The sequence below is a fragment of the Oncorhynchus clarkii genome, chromosome 17 (genome assembly GCF_045791955.1).
Source record: "Oncorhynchus clarkii lewisi isolate Uvic-CL-2024 chromosome 17, UVic_Ocla_1.0, whole genome shotgun sequence".
Lineage (NCBI taxonomy): Eukaryota > Metazoa > Chordata > Actinopteri > Salmoniformes > Salmonidae > Oncorhynchus > Oncorhynchus clarkii.
The window spans coordinates 24,531,604-24,554,111 of NC_092163.1; the positions used below are offsets into that span (position 1 = coordinate 24,531,604).

General features: G+C 41.2%; 1 protein-coding gene across 2 annotated transcripts in view; it reads right to left on the reverse strand.

Moving 5' to 3' along the window:
• Positions 1-266: 266 nt before the first annotated feature.
• Positions 267-22,508, reverse strand: part of LOC139370585 (EGF-containing fibulin-like extracellular matrix protein 1) — a 28,287-nt gene continuing 6,045 nt past the window's right edge. The window contains exons 3-10 of one of the 2 annotated variants that reach the window (XR_011627149.1): positions 16,141-16,186; positions 14,123-14,398; positions 8,302-8,421; positions 7,973-8,092; positions 7,488-7,611; positions 4,502-4,694; positions 1,467-2,441; positions 267-1,413 (exon numbers count right to left, since the gene is read on the reverse strand). Coding sequence is in view for 1 of the 2 variants with exons in the window: in XM_071110170.1 (XP_070966271.1) it covers positions 2,280-2,441; positions 4,502-4,694; positions 7,488-7,611; positions 7,973-8,092; positions 8,302-8,421; positions 14,123-14,398; positions 16,141-16,186 (1,041 nt within the window). In the remaining variant the exon portion in view is untranslated. Of the gene's footprint in view, positions 2,442-4,501; positions 4,695-7,487; positions 7,612-7,972; positions 8,093-8,301; positions 8,422-14,122; positions 14,399-16,140; positions 16,187-22,508 lie in introns of both variants that reach the window. The other variant, XM_071110170.1, reaches the window with a different exon arrangement.

Genomic DNA, 22,508 nt, shown 5'->3' on the forward strand with positions numbered 1-22,508 from the left:
CTAAAATAATGAAATTATGTGTTAACTATACTCTAGTCCAAGAGAAAGCAGGAGAGCAGTTCAGTGGACAAACTGTGGACAGTGCAGATAGAAACGTCCTGGAAAATGAAGGCATTTTGTATGATGCACAGATATGGACTATAGTTGTTGTCCATTTGTAATATGACAATAGTAAAACTATCTATCTATTATTATTATTACTATCTATTCCTTCAAGTATGCTTACTAGATCTTTATTTTGAATAAATAACAGTACATGACTAAGACAAAGTCAAATGTATCTTTTATTTTAAAAAAGAAAAAAAAGAAGTGAATATTCTCAAAAGCTGTGAAAAACTTGTTTTGGTGTAAATATATATAACAATGTTAAGTCGCATGACTGTTTTATATATTAGAGCTACACGTGGACTTCCTTCGTATAAAATAAGACATACATTTATACTGGCAATTTTCAGTCTTCAATTACATTTTATTATCACCCCAATAAATCATTTTCATATTGGAATGTAACCACATTTGTTTACACATAATATTGTTGCCAGAACTATGTATCTACATGGTAATTATATAGGTATATTATATAGACATTGCAACCACAGTGTAGGTACACATTGTTATTTATGGTAGGTCTTCAACTGTTACCTTTTTAACAGTTTTTATAAACAGACATTTGCTCAAATTGACTGTTAAAACCACAGAGATATGGAATACTGTACTTACACTGTACCCACCTATATATAGTACATACACAGTTGAAATTGCATGTCATTCGGAGTGGGAACCTTTTGATTCAATTGAGCTTCCTTGTTGATTGTCAAACATGATATTTATTTCAAAAAGTCTCATGGAGTCAAATCCTCTACTAAAAAAAACAGAGTTAATCTCAAATTGTGATTCAATGACTCCTTATGAAAGGAACTCTGTGTCGAAATGACCTGACTAACTGTTTGTGGCAGATCGCTGACTGGAAGTTCTGTGCAGGATCAAGAGGCACTCTGGCACACATACAGACATGTTAAGCAACAATTCCCCTGCCTATATGACCAAACAACACTGCCAATGATTTCCTGAAAATATCACTTTTGCGTCCAAAAGCATTATTGCTTTATTCCCATTGGACAGAGGTTGCCGAGCAACTCTCCGATGAGGGTTGACGTGATCATACATTTCCATTCGTTAAGGATGCCATTGGATTACTACACACTGCAAACGGTTCCATCACAGTCCTCACCAAATCACTATACTTGTAACCCATTAAATCACACTTCAACAATAAACTTGACTGTTTTAGGTGCCTTTGTCTCTCTTCTAATCTCGGTTAACCCAGAACTAAAATCTCACGTAGTTTGGTCAGAAGCTCATAGTCCGTCCAGTAGAGATTATCTCTCTTCAAGATAACTGAAACAGATATGTCTCTTTTCAACGACAATTGGTATTTATGTTGACATCACATTGCATTACTGTACGTTTCTTTTCAACTACATCAATGAAAAGCTATCCAAACAAACAAAATCAGTGATCTTAAAGGGGATATGATGTGATTGTGAACCTCACTTGGCAACTATGGTAAAAGATAAAAAGGGCAAGTGTGATTTCAAACACGGGTAATTTCTCTGCAGGAAAACACATCTTGACTAGACTAATGAGAGATTTCACAACGATTTCAAATGTGACGAGAACTCATTCTCCTACTACAGTGCAATACGTACGTTTAGCAAAGGATGAGTAAGAAAGAGTTGTGTTCAGTTTAAGTCACGTTTTGCTCTTACAATGTAATCATTGGCCAGTGATGCATAAAGTGACTATATCGTGGCCTGGCTATTTCACCCTCCTGCTCCTCCAGTATGTGCTCTGTGTGGGTGTTGGTTTTCACTGCAATTATCCAATGGTTCCATCTCCAAGAAAGGACTACACGCTTTGAGCTAAAACAAAACAATTTCACCCAGTCCAGTGCTCAACCAGCAGATCAGACAATATACATTCAATCCCAATTTATACAGCCATCCATTTGAATGAAAACTAGCCAACACAGGACAAGGACCATGAATGGGAAACCCTTGCAGGGAGTATGTGGATATCTCTATTAGATCCAAGCAGTACAGAGAGTGGTAGGCCTTGTGAGGGTCTAGGAGAGAGTAAGAGGGCTGAGTAGGATGAAAGTGCCCCTAGGCACTGATCTAAGGCCAGTTTTGCCTTTTATCCTCTAATGGATAATATGAGATATGGGGACGGGTAAACTGATTTAAGATCTGTGCCTAAGAGCAATTTGTAACTGGAACTTAGAAGGCATAGGGTCCCACGATGATGGTGAGCCGGAGCAGAGAGCTGGAGCGGTAGTTGAGGACATTGTTGTGGGTGACCATCTCCAGGTCAACCACATGCTCCCGCGGTCCGGTCAGCGGCTTGGTCATCACCAGCATGGCGCTGACGTTACTGGAGCGCTGGTAGGTTAAAGGGATTATTTAGTTAGCATGTTCTGAGGATGCTAACAAGGGTCCTACCACTACCATTATTTTACACTCATTGATGTTAATGCTAATGTACAAATCTGGGGTCGCTGACCCTCCAGGTCCACAAACCATGTTTCCATCCAACCATTTTAATGCGAGTAAAGTACCTGTTGGATAAAACAATGTACAACACGTCTGATGGGAACAGCAATTGTCGATAAACATTCTTAAAATGTTGATAGAACAAAATACGCTAGACCGGGGCGAATCGGTGAAATAGATAATGCAACAAATGGCAGTGAAAACCCCCTTTTTTTTGGCGCATTTGTCGCAGTAAATTTGCCGTCACAAGACGCTATGTTGTAATGTCCTTCTACTACAACTTGGAAAAACAATGCACAGTTTATTAGGCTACAGATGAAATAAGCATTGATACATTTTACAGACTGGTGAAAGTTCAGAGTGATGAGCTTGATGCTCCTTTGCGAAAGCTGAAGAGCATACGCACACCCATGTACTTTCCGCAGGTGATGGAGTTGTAGGCCAACTCAAGGAAAAGAGGAAGGAAAACACCACAGTTTATTAGGCTACAGGGTTTCCCCCATGTAAGACAGACCACAAGGACATTTCAACATGTAAATAGCATTGGTGGACATGCAGGTAATCAGGCCCTTGATCTTAAATCTTTGTCCTGCGGAGGTGGGTAAATGAGTTGCATTTGTACGTAAAGCCGCATCAATGTTATTTACATGTTGAAATGTCCCCTTGTGGTCTGTTTTATATAGGGAAAACTTTTAGAAGCCTCGAGACAGTGAGCACCACAGAAATATACGGACAGGTGAGACAAAAAAATCTGGTTGCTGCTCATTTTGAACAAGCTGGACATCCTATTTAGTTCTCTGAGATACATTGGAATAGAAATGGTCAATATGTCACACAGGGGAGGGGACATTGAGAGGAATTTGACTTTTATAGTTTCAATATGTCTAAATGGTGTTTTTTTTTTTATCCTAATTTAATCTTTTATGTATAAGCATATTACTGTAAATATTGATCACATTCCCTGTGCATGATCATATATTTTGATACATTGAATGTTAATATTGTGAAACTACATTTTTTTTTACCTCCTGTTTCAGGAAGTGATGTCACTGAGTACTGCCCCTATATATATATATAGGACCTTCCACCCCCACTTGGGATATGCATGCCTGATGAAGAACTAAGGGTGGAAACGTTGTTGTAAATAAATATCACCCAGGAGCATGAGCAGCAGTGTGCAGCGTTTTCCTTTCTGTTTTCCTTGATGCTCCTTTCCAATAAATATTGAGGGTCTTCATTTGTATGCTGGTGACATGATGATCGGTGCATGGCTGCCAATTGACAAATAAAAATGATCTCGCGCTTATCCATAATCTCATCATGTATCCTTTGCACTATGTGCAGTGTCTACGAGCTGGCTGTTAATCGCAGACTTTTTGTGCCAACTCTATCGACCAAGTTCAAAGTGGGATGGAAACACATAGAACAGTTTTTTTATTCTGTAAATTAAAAGGTACACGACAAAGTACCTTTTTATGTGCACTACGTCATTATGCACAGCTTTTAAGTTGCAAGAAGTCAGTTTGATGGAAACACACCACTGCCAGTAAAATTTGCATCATTTTGGGTGCGAATATTAGAATATTAACTTCAAACCTACCTACAAACTACTTTTTAGGTATCCAATAATAATGATGTAAGTGGGAAATGTGTGTGAGCTATCCATTTAAGGGTAAGGGATAGCAATCAGGGGAAGTCAAAAGATGATTTAATTAAAGGGACTGTCCACTCAAAATGCAATCTCACAAGATATTCCCTAAATAGCAAAGGGCAGCCAAAACATCTGAAACCAACACCTACCTTAAATAAGTGTTTCAATGACACAGTAGACGAGAGATCATCCAATTACGCTACCACTTAGGTAGAAAAGCAAGTGACAAATGCTGACACCATCTGACATGATGGTAACGCTAATGCCTGTTGAGTGACTGAAACATCTCTGGGCTCACCCTGAGGATGAACTCTCCTCCCTCGTTGCCAGACTTGACCCTGAATGTATTGTGCATGTTAGGGTAGACGCTCGTGGCCTGGATCTGGAAGATGTCGGCTGGGACGGAGCGCTCCGACGAGATGCTCATGTACTTGTAGACGATGGACGGCGGCAGGCCTCGGCAAATTGTGAGCGACTGGCAGCTGCAACGCCTACAGACATGCAGAGACAGAGAGAACCATTGGGTATGGTCACGTTAGCAGATACTTTTATACATGTGGCATATATGTGGTTTTAAGCTATGTGGTCATTTTCGCAGACACTTTATCAATCTGGTCCTTGTGGTTTTGACTTCAGTATGTGTTTTTTTTTAGCTAGCACTTTTATTGATGTGGTCCATGTGGTTTTGTGTAAATTGTCTTTTTTTTAAGCACTTTAATACATGTGGTTTTAGCTATGAGGTCATTTTAGCTGACACTTTTCCCCATGTGGTCCATGCTGTCTGTAACTCCCCACCAATGTGTGTAACTTATGTTGGAGCCTACATACTGACTGAAAAGCGGGAAAAATAACACTACTTACATTGCCCGGCTGCCTCCTGCTTATATTTCAGATGATGTAATATTAACCTTACAGTTACAACAGACAAATGAGTTTATACATCATGCCGATCATGTCGGGAAGATTGAGTGAGGGAACAGCGGGGGAGCAGCAGCTGTGTACATTTTTTTGTTGTTGCGTAAAGTAACACGGGCAAAGGTATCCTCAAAATCAAATCAAATGTTATTTGTCACATGGGGCGGCAGGGTAGCCTAGTGGTTAGAGCGTTGGACTAGCAACCGGAAGGTTTCAAGTTCAAACCCCCGAGCTGACAAGGTCAGAATCTGTCGTTCTGCCCCTGAACAGGCAGTCAACCCACTGTTCCTAGGCCGTCATTGAAAATAAGAATTTGTTCTTAACTGACTTGCCTAGTTAAATAAAGGTAAAATAAAAAATAAAACATGCTTCGTAGACTAACAGTGAAATAATTCATCCCCAACAATGCAGAGAGAAGGAAAATATAGAAATAATAGAAAAGTAATAACATGTAATAAAAGTAATAATAAACACACAATGACTAAGGATATCTTGGCTATATACACGGGGCCGAGTGGATGTGAGTGGATGTGCAGGGGTACGAGGTAACTGAGGTGGACATGTACATATAACTAGGAATAATGTGACAAGGCAACAGGATAAATAGTAAACATTAGCAGCAGAGTACAGTGCCATTTACTTATTAAAAATGTGTTGTTTTACAGCCTGAATTCAAAATGGATTCAATTGATTTTTTTCCTCTCACCCATCTACACCCAATACCCCATAATGAAAAAGTGAAAACATGTTTTTAGAAATGTTTGCAAATTTATTGAAAATGAAACATAGAAATATCTCATTTACACAAGTATTTACACCCCTGAGTCAATCCTTTGTAAAAAGCCCCTTTGGCATCAATTACAGCTGTGAGTCTTGCTGGGTAAGTCTCCAAGAGCTTTCCACACTTGGATTCTGCACCATTTGCCCATTATTCTTTTCAAAAATATATTTGAAGCTCTGTCAAATTGGTTGTTGATCGTTTCCTAGACAAGCATTTTCAGGTCTTGCCATAAATTTTAAAGTAGAAACTTTTTAAGTCAAAACTGTAAGTCGGCCACTCAGGAACATTCACTGTCTTTTTGGTAAGCAACTTTAGTATAGATTTGGCCATGTGTTTCGGTTATTGTTTTGCTGGAATCTCCCAGTGTCTGGTGGAAAGCAGACTGAACAAGGTTTTCCTCTAAGATTTTGTCTGTGCTTAGTGCCAATCCATTTTTTAAAATCCTGAAACTCCCCAGTCCTTAACGATTACAAACATACCCATAACATGATGCAGACACCACTATGCTTGAAAATATGGAGAGCGGTACTCAGTAACGTGTTGTATTGTGTATTGGATTTGCCCCAAATAACACTTTGTATGCATGTTTTGTCATATTTTTTATTCTGTACAGGTTTCCTTCTTTTCACTCTGTGAACTAGGTTATTATTATGGAGTAACTACACTGTTGTTGATCCATCCTCAGTTTTCTCCCATCACAGCAATTAAACTCTGCAGCTGTTTTAAAGTCACCATAAAATCCCTGAGCGGTTTCCTTCCTCTACGGCAACTGAGTTAGGAAGGACTCCTGTATCTTTGTAGTGACTGGGTGTATTGATACACCATCCAAAGTGTAATTAATAACTTCACCATGCTCATAGGGATATTCAATGTCTCATTTTTTCTTTATTACCCATCTACCAATAGGAAAACCTCCCTGGTCTTTGTGGTTGAATCTGTGTTTGAAATGCACTGCTCGATTGAGGGACATTACAGATAATTGTATGTGTGGAATACAGAGATGAGGTAGTCATTCAAAAATCATGTTAAACACTATTATTGCATACAGAATGAGTCCATGCAATGTATTATATGACTTGAACATTTTTACTACTGAACATGTAGTATTTAGGCTTGCCATAACAAAGGCATTGAATACTTATTGACTTTCATTTGCAGAAATGTAGAAAAACATAATTCCACTTTGACATTATGGGGTATTGTGTGTAAGCCATTGACCCAAACATCTCAATTTAATCAATTTTAAATTCAGGTTCTAACCTAACAAAATGTGGGAAAAGTCAAGGGGTGTGAATACTTTCTGAAGGTGCTGTATGTGATGGGTCAAAAAAAGGGTCAATGCAGATAGTCCGGGTAGCTACTTGGTTAACTATTTAACTAACTACTTAGCAGTCGTATGGCTTGGGGTAGAAGCTGTTCAGGGTCCTGTTGGTTCCAGACTCTGTTTCCCGTAGTCCACGATCAGCTCTTTTGTCTTGCTGACATTGATTTGAACCTGGGTCTCCTGCACCCCACTAAGACTTCAGGTCCCAGTCAAGTTCACTCATCATGTGATCATCATCATGCATTTCACCGGACCATTACTCACCCCTCTCCTGTCTTCACATAGGGCTCGTGGCAAGGGTTCCTGGGGTAGCAGCGGAAACCGCCAAAGTAGTTCCAACACATCTCGTCCTCGCGGCAGTTGTTTCCTGTTTCACACTCATCTATGTCTGTTGATGGAAAGAAAATGTCGTTACTGAGAGAAAATGTAGTCAATGGTCATTTCAATAAGAAAATAACTTAAAATAGCTTATGAGATTAGTACAACGGTCTTGTAGTCTTTGTAAACAAGCAATGCGTAGCTTAAAACTACCTTTCAAACTATCATGTCTATCTCATGGACTGTTAGTTAATCAATCAAGTGTCAATACTGACTTTATACCAAGATACAAGTAAAAATCTAGGCCTAAAGCCAATGAATTATCATTGGGGATTCAGGTTAAAGGTATTAAGATTCATTATTATGATGTACGACTTCCTGCTGTTGTAAGAGAGGGCTAGATATTTTACTAGTTGAAACAGGCACATTACCTTGGCACATTCGGTTGCCTTGGAGCTGGTATCCCTCGGGACAGGTACAGACATACCCTCCGGGCTGATTCACACACTGCCACTGGCACATGTAACTCGAGAAGGCGCATTCATCAATATCTACGAATAGATAAATATTACGTAGTCAACCCTTAAAGGGAGTCTGACAGAAACTTCTCAGGAAAGAAAATATTAGGTGTGAGCGGGGGGGATTGTAAAATTGTATCAGTATACATTATCAATAAGGTACTGATAAATGAAGATACTGATAGTTATACATTGAGTATACCAAACATTAGGAACACTTTCCTAATATTGAGTTGCAGTACCTTGGCAGGAGGCTTGGTTGGAGGCTAGCTCATAACCCTGCTCACACTGGCAGATGTAGGAGCCCATGATGTTGTAGCACTGGTGTTGACAGGGATTGCTCCCCTCACACTCGTTCACATCTGCAAGACAAGGAGGGACTAATAAATTAAAGAGAAATTGCAGAAAGTCATCCATTATGATATTCTGTGAGAACAACTTGGCATTTACAGTACCAGTCAAAAGTTTCGACACACCTACTCATTCAAGGGTTTTTCTTTATTCTTACAATTTTCTACATTGTAGAATAATAGTGGAGACATCAAAACTATGAAATAACACATATGGAATCATGTAGTAACCAAAAAAGTGTTAAACAAATCAAAATATATTTTAGATTTGAGATTCTTCAAAGTAGCCACTCTTTGCCTTGATGACAACTTTGCACACTCTTGGCATTCTCTCAAACAGCTTCACCTGGAATGCTTTTCCAACATTCTTGAAGGAGTTCCCACATATGCTGAGCACTTCTTGGCTGCTTTTCCTTCACTCTGCAGTCCAATCCCAAACCATCTCAATTGGGTTGAGGTCGGGTGATTGTGGAGGCCAGGCCATCTGATGCAGCACTCCATCACTCTCCTTCTTGGTCAAATAGCCCTTACACAGCCTGGAGGTGTGCTGGGTCATTGTCCTCTTGAAAAACAAATTATAGTCCCACTAAGCGCAAACCAGATGGGATGGCGTATCCCTGCAGAATGCTGTGGTAGCTATGTTGGTTAAGTGTGCCTTGAATTTGAACTAAATCCCAGACAGGGTCACCAGCAAAGCACCCCCACACCATCACACCCCCTCCTTCATGCTTCACAGTGGGAACCACACATGAGGAGATCAACCGTTCACCTACTCAGCGTCTCACCTACCACCGGTCTAATGTCCATTACTCGTGTTTCTTGGCCCAAGCAAGTCTCTTCTTCTTATTAGTGTCCTTTAGTAGTGGTTTCTTTGCAGCAATTCGACCATGAAGGCCTGATTCACACAGTCTCCTCTGAACAGTTGATGTTGAGATGCGTCTGTTACTTGAACTCCTCTCCTTTTCCGGTTCAAGCACTGGATAGTCAACCCCTGGGATCTGGCACAATCTGACACATCACAGCAACACTCACTATCACCGTAGGACCCCTGCACCAAGAAAGCCTTCCCTTCCTCATCATCGAGGCACCCCTACACAAAGTCATCCTCGTCCTCCCGTGGCTCCAAAGTCACGTCTCCACCATCTCCTGGTCGAGGATGGAGATCACTGCCTGGGCACAAAGATATCGAAATACCTGCTTTCCCTTACTCTGTGGTTCCATGTCAGTCGATAGTCCTGTGGTTGCCCTCCATGCCAACATCCCAGAGGTTTACCAGAATCTCCGGGAGGTTTGCTCCAAGACCTGTGCCACCTGTCTTCCTGCTCATCGCCCCTGGGACTGTACCACCGACCTGCTGGCAGACTCTGCGCCTCGACGCAGCCTCGTCTACCCCATGTCGGTGGCTGAAACCAAGGCTATGGAGGAGTACATCCAGGAGGCTCTCCAACAGACTTTCATCCGCCCATCCACTTCCCCTGCGTGGCAGGCTTCTTCTTCGTGGCCAAGAAGGAGGGAGGTCTATGTCCGTGCATCGACTACAGAGGTCTCAATTCAATCACCACCAAGTACCGCTACTCTCTCCTGTTGGTGCTGGCTGCCATCGAACAGCTCTGTGAGGCCCGGTTTTATACTAAACTGGACCTTCAGCATGATTTCTGGGCACTATGAGTACTGGATTAATAAACGCTCAGTTGGTGTTCCAGGCATTTGTGAACGAGGTGTTCCAGGACATGTTTGGGCGTCAGGTGGTCGTGTATATCGACAACATCCTGATCTACTCAGCCACCTTGGAGGATCACATCGCCCAAGTCCGGGTAGTCCTTGAACGCCTCCTGGAGAACCACCTGTACGTCAAAACGGAGAAGTACCAGTTCCATCAAGCCGCTGTCTCCTTCTTCAGATACCCGATCAGCCCACATGGAGTAGTTATGGATGAAATGGAGGTTGAGGCAGTCAAGTCATGGCCAGTCCCAACCACCATAAAGGGACTACAATGGTTTTTAGGGTTTCCCAACTTCTACAGTCGATTCATTAAGAACATCAGCACCATCGCCTCTTCTCTCCCCTCAAGGGTGACCCCCGTAAGTTGGTGTGGAGTCCTGCAGATTTCATCACTGATCTCCCCTCTTCTGATGGTTTCACTACTATTACGGTTGTTGTGGACAGATTCTCTAAATCCTGCCGTTTTATCCCTCTCTCTGGTCTCCCCATGGCTCTCCAGGTCGCTGAGGCACTGTTCCAGCAGGTCTTCCGGCAGTATGGCCTTCCAGAGGACATCGTCTCCGACCGTGGTCCCCAATTCACGGGCCGGTTCCTTCCCTGGGCGGAGTACGCCCAGAATTCACTGCGTCACTCCTCCACCGGGCTGACCCCCTTCCAGTGTGTCCTGGGATATCAGCCAGCCCTGGAGAGCCGTAGTGGAACCGAGCCAGACCGAAGCACCTGCGGTGGACAAGTGGTTGAGACTCCAGCATGCCGTAGACCGTCAGAAGGATCCAGGCGGACTGCCACCACAGTGAGGCTCCCGTATTCCATCCTGGTAATCGTGTCTGGCTCTCCACCAGGAACCTTCATGTAACAAAAACAGACTTCAGCTGAATTCACCTGATTTGATTACATCTTCTGTTTGCTTTCTGTTTGCTTTACTATTATTCATTATGATTCAGGGGGCACACCCAGGGGTGGAAAGGGTGGGGAGTATCTCTGGGATTTGTACAACATTATTTCACTCCTTCAATTCAATGTAAAATGCACATTGGTTGCATGTCAAAATTATTTCCCAATCACCCCCCCTACATGTTTTACCATTTATTTTTGTTATCTAAAAAAATAACATGGGACAAATTGCTCCAAAACACACTCTGCAGTCCGGACCCCTGATATTCCGTTTCCTGGCTCAACAAAAGCATTTTTCTGAATGCAACACAGACAGTGTTCCCTTCCAATCCCACTCCGGGGTGGACTCTATATACAAATAACTAAAAATAGGGAATTCATATACAGGGAGTTGGAGGTGTTAGATGTGTGGGAGAGAACACCAAGTCTGTACAGAAAGCTCAAAGGCTAAACGCACCGATCCCCTCATACCCTAGCCTGCTCCCAGATATGTTTGTGCTGTATTTATTGCCAAATCCTAAGGTCATTGACAGCACAAACAGATCTGAGACCAGGCTACTCTTACCCTGCTGATGTAACTAATTTGTTGACGACAGTGATGGACACAATGTGAGAATTGTCATCCTGGAGGCTGGAAGTCTGTGTAAACAAGTTCCCCTTTCAACTACACACACACACACACACACACACACACACACACACACACACACTTAACGAAGCCCGGCTGACCCTGCTTTTGGCCCAGATTGGGAGGTGAATAGCCCTAATGATCAAAGCTGGCCTCCACTCAGCATGTACAGTATGGGGTGAAGAAGTGACAATACTGTCGCCCTACAACCTTTGTTTCACAGAAATGAATTAAGACCAGTGAAAAGTTGACATGCTGACAGAGGTGAACCAGTCCTAAAATCAAACTTGAGTTTTATGTAGCATAATAGCATAATTAACACACTGTGCCAGAAATAACAGTGCAAAGAACATGACACCTTCAAATACAGTACTTCTTGCCAGAATTTGCCAAAACTACAATGTTGAAATACTACCGCACTACAGTCTATGCACATATATTCCCCCACCCACCCCCAGCCTCCAAAACGAGCACTTTTCAAACAAAAAGCTTGGTTTACAAAGGTCCCTGTGTCTTTGCAAGAATGCTGTGCCAGGCACCCATATATATTCGGTTTCCGTCAAGGTGTCAGGTTCAAAATGTTTCAACGCCCCCCCCCCCCCCCCCCTTCAAATATGTCAACATCCAGGATGAGAAACTACTGTTTTGAGAAGGGCACCAGCTCTTCCTTTGTGTTCAATGGCCTCTGATAGGGATAAAAGAGGGATGAAATTATGAAAGAGAGTAAACAAGGGAACTAAGCTTCTGAAAGAATATGCCGCAGACCAAATCAAATGCTAAAGACTAAAGCCCATAAGTACGCACATGCAGTGATGTCGTGACTTTTTGGTAGACCCATCTATCTGTCCATGTCTGAGGTGGATGAGATGTGCGATGAAAGGATGCACCACCACCAAAGTCCTCTCTGGCTGTAGTCAGTGTCTGCTGGTTGTCTCCTCTTTGTAGTGCTTCAATAACCAGTTGCTATTGAACCTTACAGTCAATGTATTGAACAATAGAATAATCAGGCTCTGTTCCAACACTTTAGAAATATGTCCTTCCTTCCTCGGGGAGAAATGACAAATCACTAATCCAATTCCCTCCCTATCCCTTCCTCTTGGCCCTAGCCCTTCAATGTTCGCTGATCTGGAAGGTGCAAGCAATTTGATGAAGCTATACCACTACACTGCTTAAGCCTTTCCAGATCTGTAAACATTGAAGAATTAAGGCTGGAGTTGAATCCAGCCCTGTGAACTTGTTTTCATGGTCAAGTGCCACGGTCTTATTAGCATTAGTTACCAGAATCGCATGTAGCATGTGGCAAATGTTTACCAGTTGTAAGAACAAGACACTGCAATAATCTTCCTCAGTTACAGTGTACGTTTTGATTGTGATGACAAATTGGAAAAGTATCAATGCAAATTACTAATGCCATTCTTTTAGGAGATGTAGCATCATTTTTATCTTGTATCTGACACTGTATAATACTGTACAGTACATATCATAATACCACTAATCTGTCTGCCTTTAGTTTGTGAATCACTCCAACTTAAAGACAGTCCCTCTGATGAAAGAAACATTATGATTAAATGAGAAAAAAATATGTTTCAGGAATGTGTTGTTGGCGATCATCTCCTTCCTTCCCTGAGCTCAGCTTGGCTGTAGCCCCATGCTGATTGAATGGTTTATGTAACAGCAATTGTTTCCCTCTACCGCCAGGATTTGGCATGTTGCAACTTGACTAAAATCTTGCGCAGTTTGCCAACAGGAGATTGGAGGACACACACACGCACACACGCACACGCACGCACACACACACACACACACAAATTATGACATTCTTTAATGACGGCTGCAAATCCATCATCCAAAGAAAAAGAGCAAAGGGGTAAATGGAAGTTAAGTGGTTCCCCACTTTACAGATCAAACACAATGCATCTTCATAACCTGCAGATAGCGCAGAAACTGTTCAAACGGTTCAATCAATTGCATTTTCACTAGAACTGTTTTCATACAAAGTGCTCTAAACTTGAAAAGGGACTGCAATCATTTTGAATGAATTCCAATTGGAATGAATTCTGAAAGTGACTGAATGACAATCTGAGATGACTATCTTTTGCCTCAATATCTGTTCATAAACTAGCATCGGTAGTATTCCAGAAGGAAATCTGCCTGCTGGTATTGCTAATTTAAACTAGGGCCCCTGCAATGCTGAGTTTGTACTGTAGCCTTACTACTGAGTTTGTATAACTGCAATGTACTACAGTCCGCTTATAACTGTTTGGCAGATCCATTCCTAGATACTTCAAATTACATCAGTCAGGGACTGATGGGATATTTGTATGTAGGATTAAAATGATGCTGGACACTTTCACCATAATGAATCAGGGTACTTGTCCAAATAGAAACACTCATTTTCAACATTTTTACTGTAGTGTGCCCTAGTCCTAATAAACACACCCCAGTTAAGTTGCATGGGCTTACTCTTACCACGGCAGTAGTTGAGGTCGTCCACCACGAACCCTGCAGCACACTGCATGGTGCCCTGGCTTTGGAAAGAGCTCTGGATGACCCGTTGGACAGGCAAAGCAGGGGCGGGTGCCAGAGGAGGCTGTTCCTCCACCAGAGGGGCCACGGTGGGCTCGTCGTCACCATTACTAACGATGATCTGGGCATTCTGGGGCAGGCAGAAGTAGCCTCCGAAATGATTGATGCACCTCATGCCGCCCTTGCAGGCGTCGGTGACCGTGGTACACTCGTTGATGTCTGAAAAAGGGAGGACCGCCGTCAGAGACAGACCTGGGTTCATATAGTAAGCCACGGTATGTTTTCTTTCAACTACTTAAGCTGTGCTTGATTGAGTTTGCCAGTGGAATAGCCCCAAAAGTGCAAATACCATCCACATGTCACTCCAAGTTGATTTTTTTTTTTGTATTTCAACACAGGTCTGGTCAGTGTAACACCACCAAGTCAGCATGGGTATACCAGGAAAACCACCACCTCCACCATCAATATTTGTATTTATTTCACCTTCATTTAACCAGGTAGGCAAGTTGAGAACAAGTACTCATTTACAATTGCGACCTGGCCAAGATAAAGCAAAGCAGTTCGACACATACAACAACACAGAGTTACACATGGAGTAAAACAAACATACAGTCACTAATACAGTAGAAAGATAAGTCTATATACAATGTGAGCAAATGAGGTGAGATAAGGGAGGTAAAGGCAAAAAAAGGCCATGGTGGCGAAGTAAATATAATATATCAAGTAAAAAACTGGAATGGTAGATTTGCAGTGGAAGAATGTGCAAAGTAGAGATAGAAATAATGGGGTGCAAAGGAGCAAAATAAATAAATACAGTAGGGGGAGAGGTAGTTCTTTGGGCTAAATTATAGATGGGCTATGTACAGGTGCAGTAACCTGTGAGCTGCTCTGACAGCTGGTGCTTAAAGCTAGTGAGGGAGATAATCGTTTCCAGTTTCAGAGATTTTTGTAGTTCTTTCCAGTCATTGGCAGCAGAGAACTGGAAGGAGAGGCGGACAAAGGAAGAATTGGTTTTGTGGGTGACCAGAGAGAAATACCTGCTGGAGCGTGTGCTACGGGTGGGTGCTGCTATGGTGACCAGCGAGCTGAGATAAGGGGGGACTTTACCTAGCAGGGTCTTGTAGATGACCTGGAGCCAGTGGGTTTGGCGACGAGTATGAAGCGAGGGCCAGCCAACGAGAGCGTACAGGTCGCAGTGGTGAGTAGTATATGGGGCTTTGGTGACAAAACGGATGGTACTGTGATAGACTGCATCCTATTTATTGAGTAGGGTATTGGAGGCAATTTTGTAAATGACATCGCCAAAGTCGAGGATCGGTAGGATGGTCAGTTTTACAAGGGTATGTTTGGCAGCATGAGTGAAGGATGCTTTGTTGCGAAATAGGAAGCCAATTCTAGATTTAACTTTGGATTGGAGATGTTTGATGTGAGTCTGGAAGGAGAGTTTACAGTCTAACCAGACACCTAGGTATTTGTAGTTGTCCACATATTCTTCGTCAGAACCGTCCAGAGTAGTGATGTTGGACGGGCGGGCAGGTGCAGGCAGCGATCGGTTGAAGAGCATGCATTTAGTTTTACTTGTATTTAAGAGCAATTGGAGGCCACGGAAGGAGAGTTGTATGGCATTGAAGCTCGTCTGGAGGGTTGTTAGCAAAGTGTCCAAAGAAGGGCCAGAATAATACAGAATGGTGTCATCTGCGTAGAGGTGGATCAGAGACTCACCAGCAGCTAGAATTGACATCATTGATGTATATATAGAAGAGTGTCGGTCCAAGAATTGAACCCTGTGGCACCCCCATAGAGACTGCCGGGTATTCTTGGTATACACATACTGTATCAGTGTCTGCTAGAACTGATCGTATCTTTTCCACAGTGCTATTCAATTCCTCTACTAATCAATCTATTCATTAAGTCAGAAACGTACAAGGACATTTGACAAAGTGTGGATAAGCACCTCTTACCTTTGCATTCTTGTCGTTCCATGTCAAATGTATAGCCATCTGTACACTGTGAACATAAATAAGAGAGGATAAGTATCTGGTACTCAATTGATTGGTTTGTTGATTGATTGATTAATTGATCTACAAAATATATATCACATATCTCTGAAGCTTTTACAGTCTACATCTCATTAAAGATGTAGTCTTACCCTCCTTTGTTATGCCACTTTGAGCCTGTATATTAGGAAATCAGACAGACAGCAATTAAGGAGTCAGCCTGGAGAACACCTTAATTCACCCAAAACAATGTGCTTAGTCTGTTTACATCCAGGGAGGAATGTCTGCTCGCCTCGCTCGCTCTCGTCTGAGTCATGGGACTTGCCACTGTGTGTGCACAGGCACGTGTTGTCTCCAGTCTCCATGAGTCCAGACTCATGTTATTACCTCCATAATTCAACAGCTCCAACAACAACAACTTCGACTACAGTCATTTGTCGAGAAGGAGACATCCTCCACTGGAGACATGCCAATGCTATCCCATCCCATCAATGTCTATTCCAAACCCTCTGTTCATTTTCATGAACGTTCACTTGGTACACTTGGTACATGAATCAGGGTTGGGGTCAACTCAAAATGAACATTTTACTTCATGAAATACAAATTGTCCAAATGTTTTACAATGACGATTTTTCCATTTTTGAATTCAATTTCAATTCACTTCCTGAATTAAAACATTTAATTGACCCCATCCTTGACTTGAATTAAATCCCACTTTAAAAAGCTTATATTGTCCTTCAATATTGACTTTTATTTGTGCTGCCCTTTACAAAAATAAGTTTGTGGCAAATTTGCTGCAAATAAATGTCGCCAGAAGTTTGCAAATGTTTGCCACCAGTGGTGAATCTGCAGCAAACCTTAGGCAACAATAGTATGTAATGCCACTAGTGGCAAACAGCTTGCCAGAAGTAGTTCCAAGACCAGTAAGCATTGATGACCAGTTAGTGGGAGAAGAAAAATCCATTGAAGTGATCTACCTTCCAAGTTGTACAGTGAGTGTCTAACTTATTAAACATTCTAATAAACTTAAAAATCGTGTTATGTAATTGATGCCTGTTTAGCAGTGTCATGTTTTATGGGATAGAGTGAAACACATTTTGTTGCAACCTGTCAGCGCCACTGGTTGGCTCAGTGCTATCATATTTTTGCACAATTAATGTGATAGCTAGCTAGCTAACTAATGATTTACCTAAACACTTAACGTTATATTTTTAGGTAAAGACTTGCTGTCTTGTAATAACAAATGTCAATATGCTAGCGTCACTGTTCAGTACCATGTTAGCTAGCATAACAGCTAAGTTAAAGTAGCAACAAGAAATATGAGCTGACTTGACATCAGAGCAAAACTTCACTTTTGCAGATGGATACCCTTCCCCTACCCGTCGTGTTGAAAGAGGCTGCTTTGGGAAGAGGATGCATCAACACCCTGGAAAGATGTTTGTGGTGCATTCATTTTTTTTTGCGATAAATGAGTGTAATGTAATCTTCTTCAAGCTTGATAAGGTAAGCAAATGCATACATGTATTATTCTCATAAATGTAGCTTGCTATACATTTATTCTTTGCAAAAAATAGATATTTCATTGCTCTTTAAACGTCTAGCTCTTCTAGATCGTGTGTTGTTCCTTCTCTCTTTCTGTCTAGAAGCAAACAGTTACCAAGCAAAAACACAGATTGATTAGTTTGAATCAAATGTGTTGCCGCTTTGCTGGAGAAATATCTCATATACGGTGGCTCTCTAGGAACAGTTGGCCACATATTTAAATGTAGATTTAATAGGCCTGAGTCCCAGGTTATGCTAGCTCCATTTTTCTTTATTAGTATAGCATTTACACAAGGCAGAATAATTGATTTATTGTTGAAAATATAGAATGGAAGTTTCAGAAAGAAGCAAAGCTGACTCCAGCTGTTACAAAGTTTTAGATTTCAAAGCCAAACCCTCCCATTAGCCACTGAATCTAAGATGCCAAAATAGAACAAGTTTTCAGTAATTGTTTTCAGTATCTTAATGTTGTTTTGGTTTTGTGTTTTCTGATTGTTTCAGTGCATGCAGTCATTAAGCTTTGGACGAAGGACTTCCACAAGGCCGCCATCTCCAAAGTTCACTCAAAAAGGCAATATTTGTTTTTGTGTGTATATTATTATTTTTTCACTTCCATTGGTTGAAAGCTAATTTCTCATCAGTAATCACTTAGTTCATGAACATTTGGAAGTTGAACATCCTAAGGTTAAAATCCCCATAACCCATAGTGTTCACATTTCTCTCATGTAAATATTGTAGCTACATAAAAATATTAAATAAACTATTTATTTGGGGAATATTCAGTTATTGCTCTTTTTCATTAGCATGCTGATAATCATTTGAAGATAAGGATTTTTCAGGATTTATTTTTTATCTGTTATTAAGACATTTAATACATGTAGTTTAGTATATTTAGTACATTAAGTCTGTTTAGTTTAGCTTCTCTGTGAGAAGCAAGTTCATTTAAAGTTATATGTGATTTGGTTTATGCAGATAAGACATTTAATTCGTGTTGAGGAAGCTACTCTGAAAATATAGTTTACCAAGCTACCAATTACTTCACACTGGAATAAGTTAAACTACCCTTAAGAAAAATATTGTTTACTTAACTATATCTCAGAATTAGACGTTCATCCATGTTTCTCAAATGTCAAATTTCAAAGTTGTTGCAAACATCAAATTGTTTAAGGTTAAGTTTAGGCATTAACTCTGAATTTTTAAAGTTAGGGTTAAGTTTAGGCATTAACTCTGAAATCTTAAGGATAGGCATTAACTCTGAATGTTTTTTTAAATTTATTTTACCATTATTTAACTAGGCAAGTCAGTTTAGAACAAATTCTTTTTTTCAATGACAGCCTAGGAACAGTGGGTTAACTACCTTGTTCAGGGGCAGAACGACAGATTTGTAACTTGTCAGCTCAGGGATTAGATTTTGAAACCTTTCAGTTACTAGTCCAACGCTCTAACCACTAGGCTACCTGCCACCCCAAGGAAAGTGTTAAGTTTTGTGATAGGCTTAAAACAAAAATAAATTAAAAACTTTCTATCGTTGGATTTGAACTTGCAACCTTTGGAATAAGAGGCAGATGCGTACGCCCATTTGCCATCCCTGTCCACAACACCCTGGCACGACCAAACTCGGTCCCCGGGAACCCAAAGGGTGCACGTTTAGTTTTTTGCCCTAACACTACATAGCTGATTAAAATGATCAAAGCTTGATCATTAGTTCATTATTTGTGTAATGATAGGACAAAAACCATAAACATGCATCCCTTGGAGTCCCGAGGACCAAGTTTGGGAAACCCCGCTCTAGCAAAACCGAAACCTTCTTGAAGGTAACAGTGCTCACTGTTGCCCCTAGTGGCTGGTTTCCATGTCATATCCCAACATCCTCAACCAGGTCACCTGGTCAACTGAGTCAGCCATCCATGTGAAGGACTTTGAATACTTGTATCACGGGTTACCCGGTTGATGTATTATAATCTCAATGTCTCAACTTTCAAAATACATAGTCCTCTTAATTTACAGCATTTCCCTCACTTAGACAACCAAAATGTAGCTAAAACTGCCCAATAAGCGGAGGGATGGGGGCAACTTCTTGTCGCGCATGGTGGGGGTGCACACGCTCGCAATTGCTAATAACCCATCCTCACCCGCCTGACTATAAGCGATAAAGTGAAAATCTGGAGGCCCACAACCGACCCTAAACCCATAATATAGAAACACATTTGCTGTAGGCTACAGTCAGACAGCAGAAAGATTTTTGACAGGGGTCCATGCTTTTTTTCCTGATTTAGATATGTTTCTACTTATAATTTCTGACATTTTCGTAGGCTATTTGGCTATAGATACATGCAGCTTCTCTTCTGTCATTATATGTGACTAAATAAACCCTTGCTCACCAGAAGAATGTCATAAACCGATAGAATGAATGCTTCAATCTAGTTGACATTGGTAAAGTTTTCTGTCATCTCCGCTTCTTTCATGGAGCAAAGACATTAAGGGACCGGTGAGAAAATGCTATAAAAAAAATACTAAAATGTAAGGAAAGGAAACAGAAAGCTGTGAAAACGACCCAACTTGTTTCTGATAAGATTTCAGTTCGGCTTGGATGTATATTTTATGTGGTTGAAATACAATCAGCTTTTATGATGCTGATTAAGATAGCACCTCTACAGAAGGTATCTAACTGCGCATTCACATTCTCTCAAGATGCTGAAAGAAAGAAATCATATTTCTCCACTCTTGTTCCTGAGTCTTAATTTTGCCTACATTTGGTGTATAATTTTAATGGAAGAAATGCTTAATTCTGCAGGAATTCATATTAAGGTTATAGACCTACAGTCAGATTTCAGTTTCCATTTAATCCATCTGAACAGTAGGCTACAGTAGGCTATTGTTTTCTCTTTATTCAAACCGCCACCCACCCCCTTCATCCACACAATATTTCATGATCCTAAACCTGCCTGCCCCGCAATTTAACTGTGGGGTCTGCAGGTTATGAGTCAGCCCAAGCATCAGTAGCGCGTGGCTTTCAATTTCAGAACGGCTGTCAGTCAAAACCTATACAGATCTGTGAAGCGGAGACCCTTGAGATCTGACGTCAGGTATAGCATGTTCCTGTACAGCCACTGTGTTGAAATGTACACTCTTATCAGTGTCCAAATATGCCAATTTCAACCCGTGTACAGGTGCGAGTGTAAAAGGCTACCTTAAGTTACTTTGAAAAAGTAGTTCACTACATTCAAACTACCTGTTTGTAAATCTGAAATGTCATAGACTACAAATTTCAAGAACAGATCACGTTGGGGGTCATATCTTAACAGAAATTTTAATTTAGACTATTAACCCTAGGATGCATATGCCGGATCAAAATGACCCGGCCTAATGTTTTTTGTTGTTGCTGTATTGACCCCCCCCCCCCCCAAAAAAAATTTTTTTTTATTTTTTTATTATCTAATATTCCAGGAATTCCTTACCCCAAGTTTTCAAATGTGGATCAAATATGACCCGTATGTATTTCTTATGGAATCCACTGCATTGCACATTCTTTTTGCTACAACAATAAAATCAAAGTAGTTAATCAAATATTTATCATATATCTTGTTTATAATGTTCATTAATCACCGTTTTCATTTATCCTTTTTAACTCGTTGAGTAAAAGGAGTATCATAAGGAGGCTCATAAGAATGCTGCCAGATATACTACCAAAATGGTTATACACATGCTGGATGAGGAAGCCATTGCTGCCTCTGACTCAGAATCTGAGGTATCCAATTCTGATGGCACAGACTATGTGCCTGTGGCTAAAGTTGGAGTTGTGAATGCACCTGGTAGTCCAGCTGTCCTAGATGATTCTATAGATGGTGAGTACTCCCCCTCTGAGGAGAGTGAAAACCAGTCAAATAGACTGAGTAAAAAGGGGTCTTACTGGAGTGAACACTGCGTCACAGTGGATGAGCAGCTTTCCTCCAGACGTGACGCTTGGCCTTCTATCTAAAGAGTTCAATCTTGGTTTCATCAGACCAGAGACTCTTGTTTCTCATGGTCTGAGAGTCCTTTAGGTGGCTGCCATGTGCCTTTTACTGAGGAGTGGCTTCCGTCTGGCCACTCTACCATAAAGGCTTGATTGTTGGTGTGCTGCAGAGATGCTTGTCCTTCTGGAAGGTTCTCCCATCTCCACAGAAGAACTGAGGCAATAGAAAGCTGTGGGTGAAAGAGAGCCATGCCACCACCACTCAGAGCAGCCAGGGCCAGAAGAGGAAGAGGTGCCAGCTCTGCCCAAGCGCAAAGGATAGAAAAGTCAGCTGCTGTTGTTCTCAGTGCAACACACCCGTCTGCAAAGAGCAGAGTCACAGGCTTGTTGTTTGTAAGACAGCATAAGTAAGCATCACACACACGCAAACTTTGTTCCCATTTAGTGTTCATGTTTTCTAAATTCACACCGGTTAGTGTTGTCATTTATATTGATGATGAACTTTGGATTTTCAAATAAATGTTTAGAAATATTACAAAACATGCTTAACCTACTTAGAGCACTACCTAGATTTGAATTTAGCTCAACTACCACCAAGCTACTGGAAATGTAGTTAAATTACTAGTTGAACTATACTGAACAATAATATAAACACAACATGTAAAGTGTTGGTCCCATGTTTCATGAGCTGAAATAAAAGATCCCAGAAATGTTCCATGCACAGAAAAACGTATTTCTCTCAAATTGTGAGCATTTCTCCTTTGCAAGATAATTCATCCACCTGACAGGTGTGGCATATCAAGAAGCTGATTAAGCATGATCATTACACAGGTGC